This window comes from Drosophila hydei, unplaced genomic scaffold (assembly GCF_003285905.1).
Source record: "Drosophila hydei strain 15085-1641.00,03,60 unplaced genomic scaffold, DhydRS2 tig00000131-arrow-arrow-pilon, whole genome shotgun sequence".
NCBI classification, from domain to species: Eukaryota; Metazoa; Arthropoda; class Insecta; order Diptera; family Drosophilidae; genus Drosophila; species Drosophila hydei.
The window spans coordinates 62726-77981 of record NW_022045671.1 but is presented as its reverse complement, the minus strand read 5'-3'; the positions used below and the strand labels follow the sequence as shown (position 1 = coordinate 77981).

The following is a 15256-nucleotide window of genomic DNA, read 5'->3' as shown; positions in this document are numbered from 1 at the left end:
CAACTTGAACTTAGTCAAAATTCTTTAGCTTAAGCTCCAAAGAGCTCATATATCAAATATTTTCTCTTTTGCTTGTAGAGATCCCGAGTTCATTGGGTTAGTTTATGCTTTAAAGGCCCCTTACAGCTGTGTCGGTAGCACCTGCTGCCATTGGGTATTGATGGCTACAGGGTATACTCATATAAAAAGGGAATTTCTCGTACTGAAATTGTAAAATAGTTGTAAAGTGCACGTAAGCCAAAGGGTTCTGGGCATAAAGCGAGGGGCTAAGTGTGGCGGGAGCTAAGGGGCGTGGCATGAGCCCAGGCATGCGACAGCAGCAGAGGAAAAAATTTCAGTTTTTGGTATTTTCTTCTTTTTTTGGTATTTTTCGTTTGTTTGTTCTTGTTTGCTGCAGTTTTTTGCCTGCATCATTTGCGCGCGCTTTTTGCGCTTTGCTTTCAATTGGTTTTTGGCTTTCGTTGTTGTTTTTGCTTTTATTGTTTTCTTTTATATGGTGGCAAAATGAAACTAAGTGAGTGGAAGTTTTTGTTGAGGTGGTCCTAGCGGGCAAGCCGGGGCACGATGAGCGTCGTTGGTGAAGTCGGCGCTGTCTAAAGTGCTGGAAAATGCGAAAATGCGCGCCAAACTAAACAAACAAAAATTTTCGAGCATGCCCCAAAAAGACAAAAAAAAAGCAACAAGAGTCGAGTACGTTGAAATTGTTGCATAATGAAAGGGCATGAAGTGCACACACAGACACACGCACACACACAGACACAGATATAGACACAGTTACCGATACACACATGTGGGCGTGTGTGTGTGTGATGTGCGTGTGCATGTTTCATTGCTTTGGGGCGTTTTCTCTGTCATTTACAACTTTGGCAAATTTAAACGCATTATTAGTTGTAATTGACTGTGTGTGTGTGTGTGTGCGTGTGTTTGTGTGTGCGTGTGTGTCGGCAGCGTCTGCTCAGCTCAGCCTGGGCAAGTTTTGGCAAATGCCTCATGCAGATATTTGAAGCGTTCAGCATTTGGCCAAGTGCCAAATGTTGCAGTTGGGCCTAATTGAAGCCCAATTGCATGCAATGTGGGCGTTGGGCGTGGCACTCAATCAATCAGTCTCGCCTCGACTCGACTCAGGCCATGAGCTGCTGCAATAGCTCAAATAGCTATTAGTTGAGGTTTGATTGCATCTTTGACTGCTTCTTGGCTCATTAAAATGAACCAGTTCTTTTGTGACTTCGAACTGGTTAGCTTGAAGTCTGTGGCTGACTTTCTACCAGAATAGTCAAGCATTTTGAGTGGGTTTTCTGGTCACAACTCCAATATCAAACTTCACTCTGCTGCTGACCAAGCGAGCCTGTTGCCATTCTCGATAGTTATCGATAACATGAAACTGTTAGTGTTGTTGTATTGTTTGTAGTATTGAAGTAGATTTTGCTGCTTAACTCAGGCAGTCACTTGCCATACATCACGGCATGGGTGCAGCCACAAAATAAAATTAGAAATATAAATAAAAAATTCTCTAATTTTTTTTTTTTGCTTTATTGCCATTTTCTTTCTTACTCCGTTTAATTTTTAATATATGTAGATCTATTAGTAAGCTCTATAGAAATGAACTAGTTCAGTTGGCTAGTTCTTGTGAGTGCATTGGCCTCTCGTTAGAGCAGCCAAACTTTAGTTGATTAGCAGCTCGACTCAGCACTTGCATTCGAAATGGCTTTTCGCACGCGCTCAGCTTTGCTACAAGCTATTTCTTTTCTCACATTCAATTCCCCTCAGTAGCAATTTGCTAAGCTGGCATTAGCCAAGCAGCGTCTAACATAATGTGGCCAAAAGTGAAGCAGCAAGCGGAACAGACATAACAGTTATGCTGCACTCTCTCTCCCTCTCTCTCTCTCTCTTTCAGCTTAATACTCTCACTACATACCAGTAATATATAGAAGATGTGCTATTAAAATTACTTAAAAGCAGCCAACAATAAAAGGGGCTTGAAAGCAGCTTAAATATGCCGATTATTGATGCTGAATACAGCAGCAGCAACAACAGCAACAGCAACAACAATTGCTGCCTGTGTGAAGGATATGTTGACACGACTCCTTAGCACGCAACTCACATACCCGCACCAGAGTTCTGATCCTCCTTCTGCTCTGGCATTTGCCCCCTCAGATGATGATGCTGCTGCTGCTGCTGCTGCTGCTGCTGCTGTTATGCGTGTTGCATACTAATTTCAAAAATTTGCCATTACATTTGTAGTTCGCACTGCGTCCTGTTCGTATTGCTTTGCCTCCGCACTTGCTTTGCCTGTTGGCCAGCACGCATTACTTGCAATTGGTACAAATGTAGTTTGGCTCTGTTTTCAGCTTGATAATCAACAGCAGCAGCAGCCACAGCAACAGCAACAGCAACACAAATCCAACAAATTGTTGGCATTTATTTCTAGTCAATGGTGAGGCAAAAGTGTCTTAACTACATCTAACTTACACACGAACATACACACATACACACACACACAAACATACACGCACACATAGCTAGCTGTTGCTGCTGCTGCTGCTGCTGCTGCTGCTGCTGCTGCATTTGAAGATCAAAGTAAAATTTTCATACGCAGGCAGTGCAAATAAAACTTTTTGGCCAAAAGGCTTGCTGTCAGCGCCACGCCCATGCATACGCCCACCTACGCCTACTCAATCCATCGCCCATTCACTCGCTTCACCAGCAAGTTCTACGCCCTTGAGTTAATTGCCAAGTATTTGAGTTGCCAACATAACTAAAAAACTTGCAAGAGAAAATAAATTAAGAAATTTTATTTTAATTCCACACAGCGAACGACAACAACAACAGCAGCAAGATGATGAAGTAGAAGAAGAAGAAGAGGATGTTGGTGGAAACGTGTGATAAATAAAACCTTAATTACGAGCTGTTGAATAGCTTGATAATAGTTGCGATTTAATTGGCGAAGACTGGTGCTTCTTGGGGAACTTAAGGTAAATTGAGTGGGGCAGCCAGTGCAACGTAAAGGATGCGAAATAAGGAGCCAACTTAATGGAAATTTAAGGAAAATTCAATGAGAATTTGTAAGTGCAGACTCGAACTGCGAAGAGAGATAGAAAATAAATTGAGTTGAGCAGCCAGTAAAACGTTTGAGGTAATGGAAGAATGACAACAATTAAAGGATTGCAAACTTTAACGGTTTAATTGTTTGAGAACAGCGCGAAAATTTAGTAGCAGTGGAGGATGCATAGAATAACTCAAAAAAAGCAGCCAGTGAAACGTTTAAGAATATGAAAAATGTGGGAAAAAACTAAACTGCAGTTATGAAAAGTTGGAAGAAGAAAGTGGAAATTATGGAAAATAAGGAAGAAAGAGATAGAGAGAGAGACATAGAAAACCAAAGAGAAAGATTAAGATAGATAAAGGGAGATAAAGAGAGATAGAGAAAAGAGAGAGAGAGAAAGGGAAAGAGAAAGAAAGAGTTGGACAGAGACGGAGACGAACAGAGCTGTAAAGTGAGATTAGAAGTTTCGAAGTTCTAGAGGCAAGACGATAGCCATATTTGAGGAGAGACGAAAAGAGACAGAGCTGCTGGCTGGAGAAGAAATTTATAATACTCATATATAATATGAAAGGAAAATCAATTGAGAGAGCAGAGAATATTTGTGAGTTAGCGGCACATAAGCTGGGCAGTCACGTAGCTGACAGTGGGCGAACGCGTTCAGAAACGCCATGGCTGACAGACTTTCTAATGCCCGTATTACAAAGCTAAGAGGTCTGTAAAGAAAAGTATTCCAGCTGCGCTCAAGGGACCTTTGCACAGCTTAGCGCAGCGACGGAAACCTTTAAATTTGTCAACCTCACACCCACACCCACACACGCACACACACACATACATGGAGGCAATGCTAAGCGCATGTCATAATTGTCAATGTCAAGTGCGCTTTGGTTGCCCAGCAGCTTAGAACAGGCCTCAAGACGACAGCTGACCCCAGCTGGGCAGAGCGACAAATTATGTATATACATAAATATGTATATATAGTGTATGTATACGGATATTAAATCTAGTTTCCGGCAAGCGGAAGTGCGCCATCTTTAAAGGCATAAAGAACGGAGAGAGAGAGAAAAATGATTTTTGATTTGTTAGCCAGTGGACTTGACATTGTCGCATAGAGGAAGCGTCACTAGCCCCCAAGCATGTGCCATCAAATGAGAGATAAGAAAAGAGAGAAAGAGCGAGACTTGAGCAAACATTTGCAGCAGTCAGACATGTGTGTGTGTGTGTATCGGCTGGGGCTGTCAGTGCAGGCGCCGCAAAGTATGCAATTGCTGCAAAAACAGTTTGCCAAAAAGGCCAAACGTCTGACTGGCTGGTTCGCTGGCTCGCTGGCTTGCTGGCTGGCGTCCTGTTGCCGCCTTGTGCTATCCATTACCAGCCCTTGCCTTTGCCTTGCCCCGCACCGCCCTGCCCATAGCGCTCATCCGCATCCGTATCCTGGCCTAGTTCGCATTTAAGCATTGCGCCGGGCAATAATTCAGGCGTCCGGGTGCAAAGTCGCATAAAAATCAAATAAAAGTGCCAAAAAAAAAAAAAAATGAAGAAAAAAAATAAAACAGAAAATTGCTCTGTGCAAATACTATAATAATAAAAAGTTAGCTTCTAGCTTGCTCTCATTACCTCATCCAGCCCTTCTCTGGCTGTCCTCTAATGTGCTGCATAGATAAGCGAGCCAGAGTTAACCCAGTTGCTGCTTTTTGGCGCAATGAATAAATTTTCGCTTGGTTTTCGTGTCGCATTTTTCAATTCTCAGCAGTTGGACAGCCAAACTTTAGCAACAATAATAAAATTTATTGGTATTGCAATTGTCGGCAATGCTCAACGGAGCAATACCTTTCAGCTTGATCCGTCTCAGAGTTTCCTCGAGAAAGAAATTTTAATTCAAATTGAAATTCAGCTATATATATATAGTCCAAGCGAACTGTATACCAGGTTTGGGTTCAATCGGACTCGACTACAATTGGTAGAGATTTAAGGATCTCGGTGTATGTAGTGCGACTTTTGAAGTCTTTCGCCTCATGCCTCTTAGCTAGAGAGCATTGAAAAGTTTTAAGCAACAAACAGAACAGCTAAGCAAACATAACAAACAATATTGCTGGCTAACGATACTTTGCCAGAGCTAAAATTGATAAACGTAATTAATTAAAATTCGGAAGTGTGCGAAACGCAGCGCAACGCAATGCTTTGCTCGCCTTTGCCATTGCCATTGCCATTGAGTTGGCATCAAAGTTGATTCCATATTTCACGGCATTCGGGATTATGGATTATGACAGCCGACAAACGTGCCAGCCGCCAGCCGCCAGACGGCAGCCAGGGGACTGGCCAAACAAATCCCAACAAATAGGTCGACCAAGTGTGGGCAAGAGCTCAGCTTAACTCTAGCAGCCCCAAAAGAGAGAAAGAGAAAAGCGAACAAAATGTGCAGAAAAAAAAACGAATGAAAATTTATTTTAAAAAAAATTTAATGAAAATCTGCAAAGTTATGGCAGCAAATTTTGTGGAAAATATCTTATGCTAGATAATAAATCAGTTTGTTTTTAGTTTATGGTTTCATTTGTTTCAACTTTTCTTAAAATATGAGCATAATTGTGGCAACTCTTTGTAATTCTCAATTGGCTTAACACAGGCAGAAGTGATGAGAGAGAGGGGGAGTAGTGGGTGGTATGATGACTGGCATAACATAAAAGTTATATAAACTTATTCAAAGTATAATTAGTTAAAAAGCTTTATATGACGTAAAGTGAGACCTATCGAATTATCGAGAAGACTATCGAAACCGGCTTGGATAAAATTTAATATATACATACTTTAGCGATAAATACATCGATAAAACATTGTGCATATGTCGATAATTGTAGAGTATAACTGGAAAAAAATTGAGATAATAGCTATCGATAGTTATACTAAAATTAACGATAGCTACAATCGATATCGATAAATTCAGAAGCTTAATTAGCTCTTCTAGCTGTTTGATCAGCCGTGGGACAAGCCGCTTACTTATGAATACACTTAAGCTGCATATGGTGGGACAGAAGGGATGACTGCTGATGATGGAAGGAAGGTCCTGGGAAGTGGTCTGTAGTGTTGAGCATGACACAAGAGCATTTAACAAATTAAAATAGTGACCAGAACGATGCGATTACGACGATAATAAAGCTGATGATGCCATTGCGCCTCATCATGATGTTGATGATGATGACGATGACGATGATGGGGACAAAGAGTTGTTGCTGCCTGCAGCTGGAGTTGTTGTCGAAAATGAGCAGAGCTGAATTGCAGCGCAAGCCAGAGCTGACACGCACAATAGGATATATAACATTTACTAATAAATTTCATATTTATGTACGGACATTGCCGGTGACCGCAGGGCCAGAGCGAGATCGGGATATGGCGACAAGCGGACAGCAGGGCGCACAGCGGAGCTGTGACCCGGACTTGGACGCGGACACAGACACGGATACGGACGCAGACCCGGAACCCAAAGAGCACTGAAAATCAACGTGAAATTGCAGCGAGTGTGTGCTATACGAGTGTGTGTGTGTGTGTGTGTTTGGGTGTGTGTGTGCGCGTGGCAATGGGACAAAACAGTGCGGTTGGCAATGCAAACAGCAGGGCTGGCCAAATGGAGAAGCAGCAGCAGCGCCGCTTGAAATCACAGCAGGACATAAAAAGGATGCGTGGCAATAAAAATAAGCGAAAGCAAACAAACAAACAAACACAGAGACAGACAGACAGACGGACAGTCAGACAGAGAGACAGACAGACAGACAGACAGATTCAGTGACAGGATGCAGGACGTAGCTCAACAGCGAGGGACGAAGGCGTAGGCGTGGGTAGACGCGGGGTAGACGCTGCCAGGGCCAGGTCACAATTTGCTGTCTGGCTGAGTGCATTGCTCCGCTCGAGTCGTTGCCAGAGCAGCGGGCAGCAGGAGGCAGCTCTGTCATTGGGGAGCAAGTATAAATATTCTTCAGCGCACACAAGTCAATTAGTTTAAAGCAGAAAGGAATTCCAAGCGTATCACAATATCCAGTTTTCCTCATATCCATTTGCCTATATAAACAACTATATAAATATATATATTTAAGCAGCGAGAGCTGACAAACTGTTTGCATCGCTGATTGCTCATCGAAAGGCAGCTCAAAGGCAGCTCAGCTAGCTATACTATAAAATTAAGTTCCGATTGCAATTGCTGAAAATAGATATCCGAAATATCTGGGCATGTTTCGAGGGGAATTCGAAATTTTGAAAGTTTGACAAATTTTTTAAAAATATTTAATTGAAGTCTGAATATATAGAAATCTTAAATAAAATTTATTTTTAATACTAAGAAATATTTTTATAAGTTCTTTAACACATTTTGTAACTAAAATTTATTAATTTTCATAGTTTCAAAAATATAAAAATTTGTTCAAAATTTATTTTCTAGAGTTTGAAAATTTATTTTCTCTTCTTTTACCTTCACAAAATATATTTTAAATTGTATTTGAGTGGATGGAGCTGAACAAAAAATTTTATATTCTACATGAATCGTAAATATTAAAAAACATTATAATAATAATAATTTTTGAAAAGCTTGCTTAAATTGGATTTAAATTGTTGTTGTAGCATTTAACAGAATTTCCGCGATTTCATGGAAATGTGGAAAACTACAACCTGGGCTGAGGGGGCCTTAAACATACGCGTTTCATATCTAAATGGGCATCGGTAAAATTTAAACTCCAGCAAATGGCTGCAGTGAGAGACTAAAACAATAATTGGAAACGACAAAATGAAACCATATCGAAAATGGTTTCATTTCAAAAATAAATTATCAGATTTGACACAATAATAATTATAATGCGATGGGTGTAGAAACCACACACGTGGGCACACACCCACGCACAACCAAACATACGCCCGCATAGCAAATCGCAATTGCATTAAATTTGTGGTCGTTATGCATATGTATCACCTTTTACATATCAGCGCAAATTATCCATAAACGTTTGCAATAAAACACAAAGTGATAAATATTAAATTACATTCTTATCATATCGAATTGCAATTAAATTATAATTATAAGCTACATTTTGCACTGACTAGAAGCAGACTAAGCTGTAAGCTTTTAGTTTTATTCACTCTATGCGTAGTTCTAATAGGTAGTACACAGCAACGACGGGCCTAGAAAGTTTTGGTGCTTTTCAGTGAAATCTAGAACTTTTCGTTTAGCTTCTAAGTGGACTCAAAATCAGATTTGTTTCGTTCATCATTGCTGTTAAGCTTCAGTTACTTGAGTAGTTATTTTTTCTTGACTCCGGGTATCACCTAGTCGTGCACTCCCGCCCACTGTTATTTTTTATGTTTTGTTCACGCGCAAGTAATTGAAATATTTTTTTAATATTCATTTATTAAAGTCATTTGATGCTATTAAATGTGACAGCTGTAAAGTGTTGGCAATTGTCCAAACTCATAATGAGCCAAATAAATATTGAAATCATAAATAAAGAGCGAATTAAAACAAATAAAACAAAGCTGTTAATGTGTCGTCGTTCAGTTTGTTTAATTTTGCAGTAAATTAAAATCGGAAAGACACAAAAAAAAAAGAAACATTTAATTAAACAATTTCATAATTTGTTGACAGAGTTTTGCTATGTCAAAGGGAACTTGAAATTATTGTTTTTTTTTGCTTCCTTTCATAAACTTCAAAATTAATTGATATTTGAATATTATTCACAGTTAATTATGTATTCGAGCCGAAATTGGTTTCAATTTAAGAGCGGCATAAAATAGCTGTGCTGTGCCAAGTCTTTGCATGAAAGTTTGAGTAAAAAAAGGATTAAAACTAATTAAAATTTAGATGCAAACTTAGTCGGGAAGCCATTAGAAATCGATCAAGATTTGACTAAGTTATGAGAGCTTAAACCAAAGAAAGTTTGGAACTTTGAGGTCTGCATTGGAACTTTACCTCTTTGCATAACTTGAATTTTATTGATAGAATTTTTTTATTGTAATTGAAATGATTTTTTTATATATAAAATAATCTGAAAAAAAAAGACTTAATTTAGGGAATTAAGGAAATGACTTTGCCTTGTATTTTATTTTAGTCTAACGATTTCCCCTTGTGCTTTGGCAACTACAGGCATCAAGCTACCATAGTTATGCCCTGCTAATTTGATCAGAAATGGGCAGCTATAAGAAAAGCTATACAACAATTAAGCTTCACTGCAGCCCGAGCGCAGCCGCTGCGTCGACTGTGCGGTCAGCAGAGCGCGTATCATCGTTTGGCATCGCAACTCATTGTTACTTTATGAATAACTCATATGCCGTTCATCACACCTTAGCTAAGTGCGTGCGTCTGCAACGAGACCAGATTAAGACGCTGTGCCTTAATCCATTGCCATCCGATTGCACGCAGAGCTGGGCATTAGGTCGGCTTGGTTTATAATGCGTAAGTGCATGTCCTCAAACCTCAATAATTATCTAAGCACATTGATATAACTGTTTATTTGTGTGCTTATCCGGCAACTGTTGCGACCAGAGCCATCGATTGCTGGGCAATTTTAGCCAGGCCTCAGCACACCTCTGCCTTAGTGATTATATGTATTTTCAGTTGACCTCACAATTTGCACGCAATTTGCAAAGCCGACATATTCAACATTCGTCATATGTATTTCAATTATTAATTGAGGCACTGGCACACACACACACACACACACACACAGTGACAGAGATAGACACATAGTCATGCATGTGTTCTTATGGGATATTTGCCTAGGCAACAAAATTGGCTTTGCTCGAGCAGAGCTTGAGAAACTAACAGAGTTTGGCAGGCCGTGCAAGTGGAGAGCAGGGTTGTCAAGTGTTTGCGAAAGCCAAACTTAAGCTCTAAGCACTTGACATTTCACGCTTCATGGCAATGTCAATCGAGTCCACAAATTCCCAATGCCCACGATGACTATTTACTTATTTTTGGTTTCGGTCTGGGACTTGGGACTCTGAACAGATTCTTGATTAAACATTTGTGTTATGATATAAATACCTCTCTATATCTATGTGTGTGTGTGTGTGTATGTGCTTAGTGTAGGTGTACTTACATTTCGCTTTGATTGCTATTTACCGCCTGACTGCATCCTTTTAGCCCTGCAGTTTTGATCCTTTAATAGAATATTTAATTTTAATTACAAACATTTGATTTCCCACTTCAACCAGCGCTGTCACCGACGCTACTCTCTATCAAGAGAGATAGAGTGAGAGGCAGCGAGACTTAGGGGGAGAGGGACAGCATGTGACTTTAAAAATGCATGACATATGTCGCTCTCGCCATATACAGAATTTGCGCTGAATGGCAGGCGAATTGAATGCGTGTCTGGCTGAATGCAGGCATAAGCCCAGCCCGCCCAAGCTGTGGAACTAAGCGCGACGTCGAGACGACAGGAGCAAGTACTATATATGCTTTTGTTAATGCCCAGACTGGAGCGCTGACAGCGTCTTGAGTCCTTCCAACGAGGGTCTCCTTACAGCGCTGAGAGGGCACGCACTACGCAGACAGCATTTAAAGCAATTTCCTATTATAATTCGCAATTGGTTTACGGTTGGGATACAATTTAAGGTGCCGCCTAGCTGGATGATGTGCCTATCGGTATGCATATATTGGTACTGGATAGATATGTGTATTGATATGTGTCTATCGATAACCAGTGAGAATGCTCACAGTTACGTATATCTCACGACAATTTCTACATATCTATGCCTATCGATATACGTTCAGCGACAACCAGCAAAGCCTTGAATCGTTCTCTGTCAAAAAATATTCACAAAGTTTTCAAATATAGGCCATTCAACTGATTCTAATTATCGATAAATTCATATTTTCCTACTTTTATTTACTTATCGACTGGTATTTGTAAAAATTCACCTATCGAACTATGCAGATCAAGGCAATAATTAAAGAATTATTGGCTGGAGAGAACTGCTTTCTAATAATGTATGCCTATCGATATCTAAATTTAGATTCATGACCAAGTATAATGATTGCGTATCGATAATTCAATATTATGTGTAGTTATCGATGCGTGTATATCGATAACTTTATGCAAGCTCAAAATGTGTCCTTATCGATAATTATTTGCACGTTGTAGAGAATGTATAAAGGATGTTCCAGTATCGATAACAGATATTTAATTCGATGTGTGTACACAGTATCAGTATGTATTTATAAAAAGCTATCGATAAATGGATAGATAAGTATCAATATCTATTTAGACATAGATATCGATAATGCATATTGATATCTATCGATTTAAGTCAATCGATAATGTTTGAGCTACTGAATAAACGAGACTAGACATTGAGCGACCCTCGCGAATTTACAAGGCTGACGTGCCACATGCAGCTGCCACATGCAGCGCTGGCTGCTTGCTATGCTTATTTGCGGATGCTCGCATGTTGCACTTTATGTGCCATGCCTGTGGGATGATGAGCTCTGCGTATGTTGACTGAGCTGCAACAGCAGCCGAGAGAGCTTAGGGCTGCTCCTATATGAAGGACTACGCAATCCTTTGTCCCATGCCACAGCGATTGAAGAGTCATAGCAATGACCTTAGCTGCACTTGGCTGCTTTTGCAGCAGCAAGAAATCGACCTCAGCATAAAGTATAAAATATGTAAAATACGAAAAACATGTCTAATAATGATTCTTCTTCTTCCTCCATTGCTCTCTTTGCAGGTGAGTAGACGTATGCGTATTTGGCATATTCAATTCCCAAACATCGCTCTCATGTGCACATGTACCCACTCCCATATAGTTGGTAAGTAGTCTAGCAGGGTTGGGATGGGCACTAAGCTCATCCAATAAAACACACACAGACGCTCGCTGGCACACACACTGGCACACCTGTGCACCACCAGTCACATTGACAGCCCATCGATTTTGCAGTCAAAGTCGGAAGTTAAAGTTTGAATACGATACTTCTCGCTCTCTTCTCGATTCTTTTGCGTTAAGTTCTGCGTTTGCCGGTCGCGTTCCATTTGCCAATGTGGAGCACGTACTCAATCTTCTGGCTTGTCAAACTTCCCAATGTTTGCAGCCAAAATATCAAAAAGAAAGAAAAAATATAGAAATAAATAGGAATTTTGTTTGATGTTGCTCTCAATTGTGGGCGGCTGCAGTTGCTTATGTGACTGCTGCTGCTAGTGACGGGTTCTGGGTTTAGCAAATGTCAGCTTGTCTTGTATATTGATATACAAGTATGTTATATACATTTGTATACACAGGCACACACACACACGCATTACACCACATACGGCTACTTACCAAAATAGATTCGAGTTGTGGGTTTGTGCGCTGCTGTGCAACACGTGCTGTTGATATTACATGAAAAACAACGATGATATCATACTGTTATCGATTGGTTATCGAAGGCATTGATTGTCATATTGTTGAGTAACTTTTGGCGGAGTTGAATTTGCATTGGAATTGGCAGCAAACATAGCAGAAAGAGGAGTTGCACAGCTCTCAGTTCTAAGAGCAGCATTTACCATGAAGTAGCGTAGCTTAAAGTAGATGATAAGACCATGATAAAGTTAAAAAGCAATCTGAGGTGCTTGAACATTTTACCAGCAGCATTTAGCATGAGGTAGCGAATGGTAAACTAAGAGCTGCTCTGTTCATAACGAATGCTAAACTAGATGATCAAATAATGCATGCAAATACAGATAAAATTCAGTCTACATTGTAAATGTTACCAGCAGCATTTACCATGAGCTAATAAATTGTTAACCAGATGCATTAAATTAAAGATCAAATCCCATTAGTGTTAACAAACTTTGTGATAAACTCTACCTAGCTTTAAATAGATCAACAGTTGCCAGCACAATTTATCATAAGAATGCGAATGGTAAGCTAGATGGTAAAATAATGCATTAAAGTAGAGAATAAATTCAATAACAGCCATCAAACTTGTAGCAGAAAGCTGTCTAGCTGTAACTTAAGTAACTGGACCTTAAATCTTAGCAGCAGCATTTGCCATGTGTTAGAAAAGGGTAAACTTAATGCTTAAACAATAAAGACTAACAATATATTGAAATATGAGCAAAATAGTTGAAAACACAGACAGTACATGCTCGTGTCACGCGTACGGCGGAAATAGTATTAAATTCATATGATTCTATTAGTAAAACAAACAAAAGCAAAAGCACAGGCACACACACTCTTAACATACCAGGACATGCACACACACTCAGCTCTACATACATATTTATATACATGTATATATATATATATAGAAATATATATGTGTATTTCTATTTATATATATAGAGTATTGTGTATACATATCCAGCCACTCACGTACCTCTTGAGCTCTTACTCAGCATCGTTTGCTCGGCTCTCTGTGCCATAACGAAATTACGAAGTTCCTAACTAAACAAGTTGCCAATACATAATAATGCACACAGTCCAACCAACAATGGGGCTGGGCTGGGCTGAGCTGGGACAGATGCGGATGGATGGCTAGAGTAAGCCAGGAGGAGCTTTTTTATTCGTAGCTGGACAAAAGAGACGTCAGCCGTTCCATTTGACTGATGTGTATGGTCACTAGCTGCCTCCCCTCTCTCTCTCTCTCTCTGTCTCTCTTTCTCTGCCTCTGTCTCTGTCTCACTGCAAACATGGCATTTGCAATGCTTTTTACAGCCGAGTTGCTCTAATAATTCAAATACACAATAAATAAACGTGCATCGGACTGCATTCAGCTATAAATGGAATACTGAGCACTTAGGCTCAGCTCCTGAGACGTTTGCGAATGCCAAAGGGAATGCGTTAAAAAAAAAACATCGAACCACATGTATACTTGCCTGGGTCAGAGTACTACAAAGCTGAGCTGCGAAGTGGGCACTAGGCGACTAGACGAGTATATTTCTAATTGCGAATCAATTCGTACTGCCAAGTATGAGTACTATGAGTACGCGTTCAATGGGCCTAGCTTTGCCTAAAAGTACTCATTAGAAAAGCTGGTTTATTAACTTCAAGTAGCTTCAACTCGAGCTCCAGATGCCCAAGTTCCTCGTATTTTCCTTTGAATACGTCAATTGGTTGCCTAGAAAATTGGCAAAGCTTACAACGACCAGCCTTGGGTCCTCTAAATATTGAGCTAATTTTTTATGTACGCCCACTTTGGGCATAGCAAAGCAGTACAAATAACTATGTCTTTCATGGCTTGAGCACTACAATCACCAAGTTATGCATTTGGAATACTGTTGACCTATTCTATTGGCCCATATAAATGATTTACTCTGATTAGTTGGCAAAACATCGATTTTTGAATTGCCTGCAACGCTTCGCTATATATAAACTAGCTCTACGATAGTGGACTCCATATAAATATGAAGGCTGTGGCAGAAGACTAAGACTAAGACTAAGACTAAGACTAAGACTAAGACTAAGACTAAGACTAAGACTAAGACTAAGACTAAGACTAAGACTAAGACTAAGACTAAGACTAAGACTAAGACTAAGACTAAGACTAAGACTAAGACTAAGACTAAGACTAAGACTAAGACTAAGACTAAGACTAAGACTAAGACTAAGACTAAGACTAAGACTAAGACTAAGACTAAGACTAAGACTAAGACTAAGACTAAGACTAAGACTAAGACTAAGACTAAGACTAAGACTAAGACTAGACTAAGACTAAGACTAAGACTAAGACTAAGACTAAGACTAAGACTAAGACTAGACTAAGACTAAGACTAAGACTAAGACTAAGACTAAGACTAAGACTAAGACTAAGACTAAGACTAAGACTAAGACTAAGACTAAGACTAAGACTAAGACTAAGACTAAGACTAAGACTAAGACTAAGACTAAGACTAAGACTAAGACTAAGACTAAGACTAAGACTAAGACTAAGACTAAGACTAAGACTAAGACTAAGACTAAGACTAAGACTAAGACTAAGACTAAGACTAAGACTAAGACTAAGACTAAGACTAAGACTAAGACTAAGACTAAGACTAAGACTAAGACTAAGACTAAGACTAAGACTAAGACTAAGACTAAGACTAAGACTAAGACTAAGACTAAGACTAAGACTAAGACTAAGACTAAGACTAAGACTAAGACTAAGACTAAGACTAAGACTAAGACTAAGACTAAGACTAAGACTAAGACTAAGACTAAGACTAAGACTAAGACTAAGACTAAGACTAAGACTAAGACTAAGACTAAGACTAAGACTAAGAC

The 15256-nt window shown here is 39.7% G+C and overlaps 1 protein-coding gene across 1 annotated transcript in view; it reads left to right on the top strand.

Moving 5' to 3' along the window:
• The window catches only part of LOC115482852 (neurobeachin-like), a 72548-nt gene extending 60715 nt beyond the window's left edge, over positions 1-11833 (top strand). The window contains exon 2 of the mRNA XM_030223096.1: positions 11744-11833. Coding sequence (XP_030078956.1) covers positions 11744-11833 — 90 coding nt within the window. The remainder of the gene's footprint in view (positions 1-11743) is intronic.
• Positions 11834-15256: the final 3423 nt, after the last annotated feature.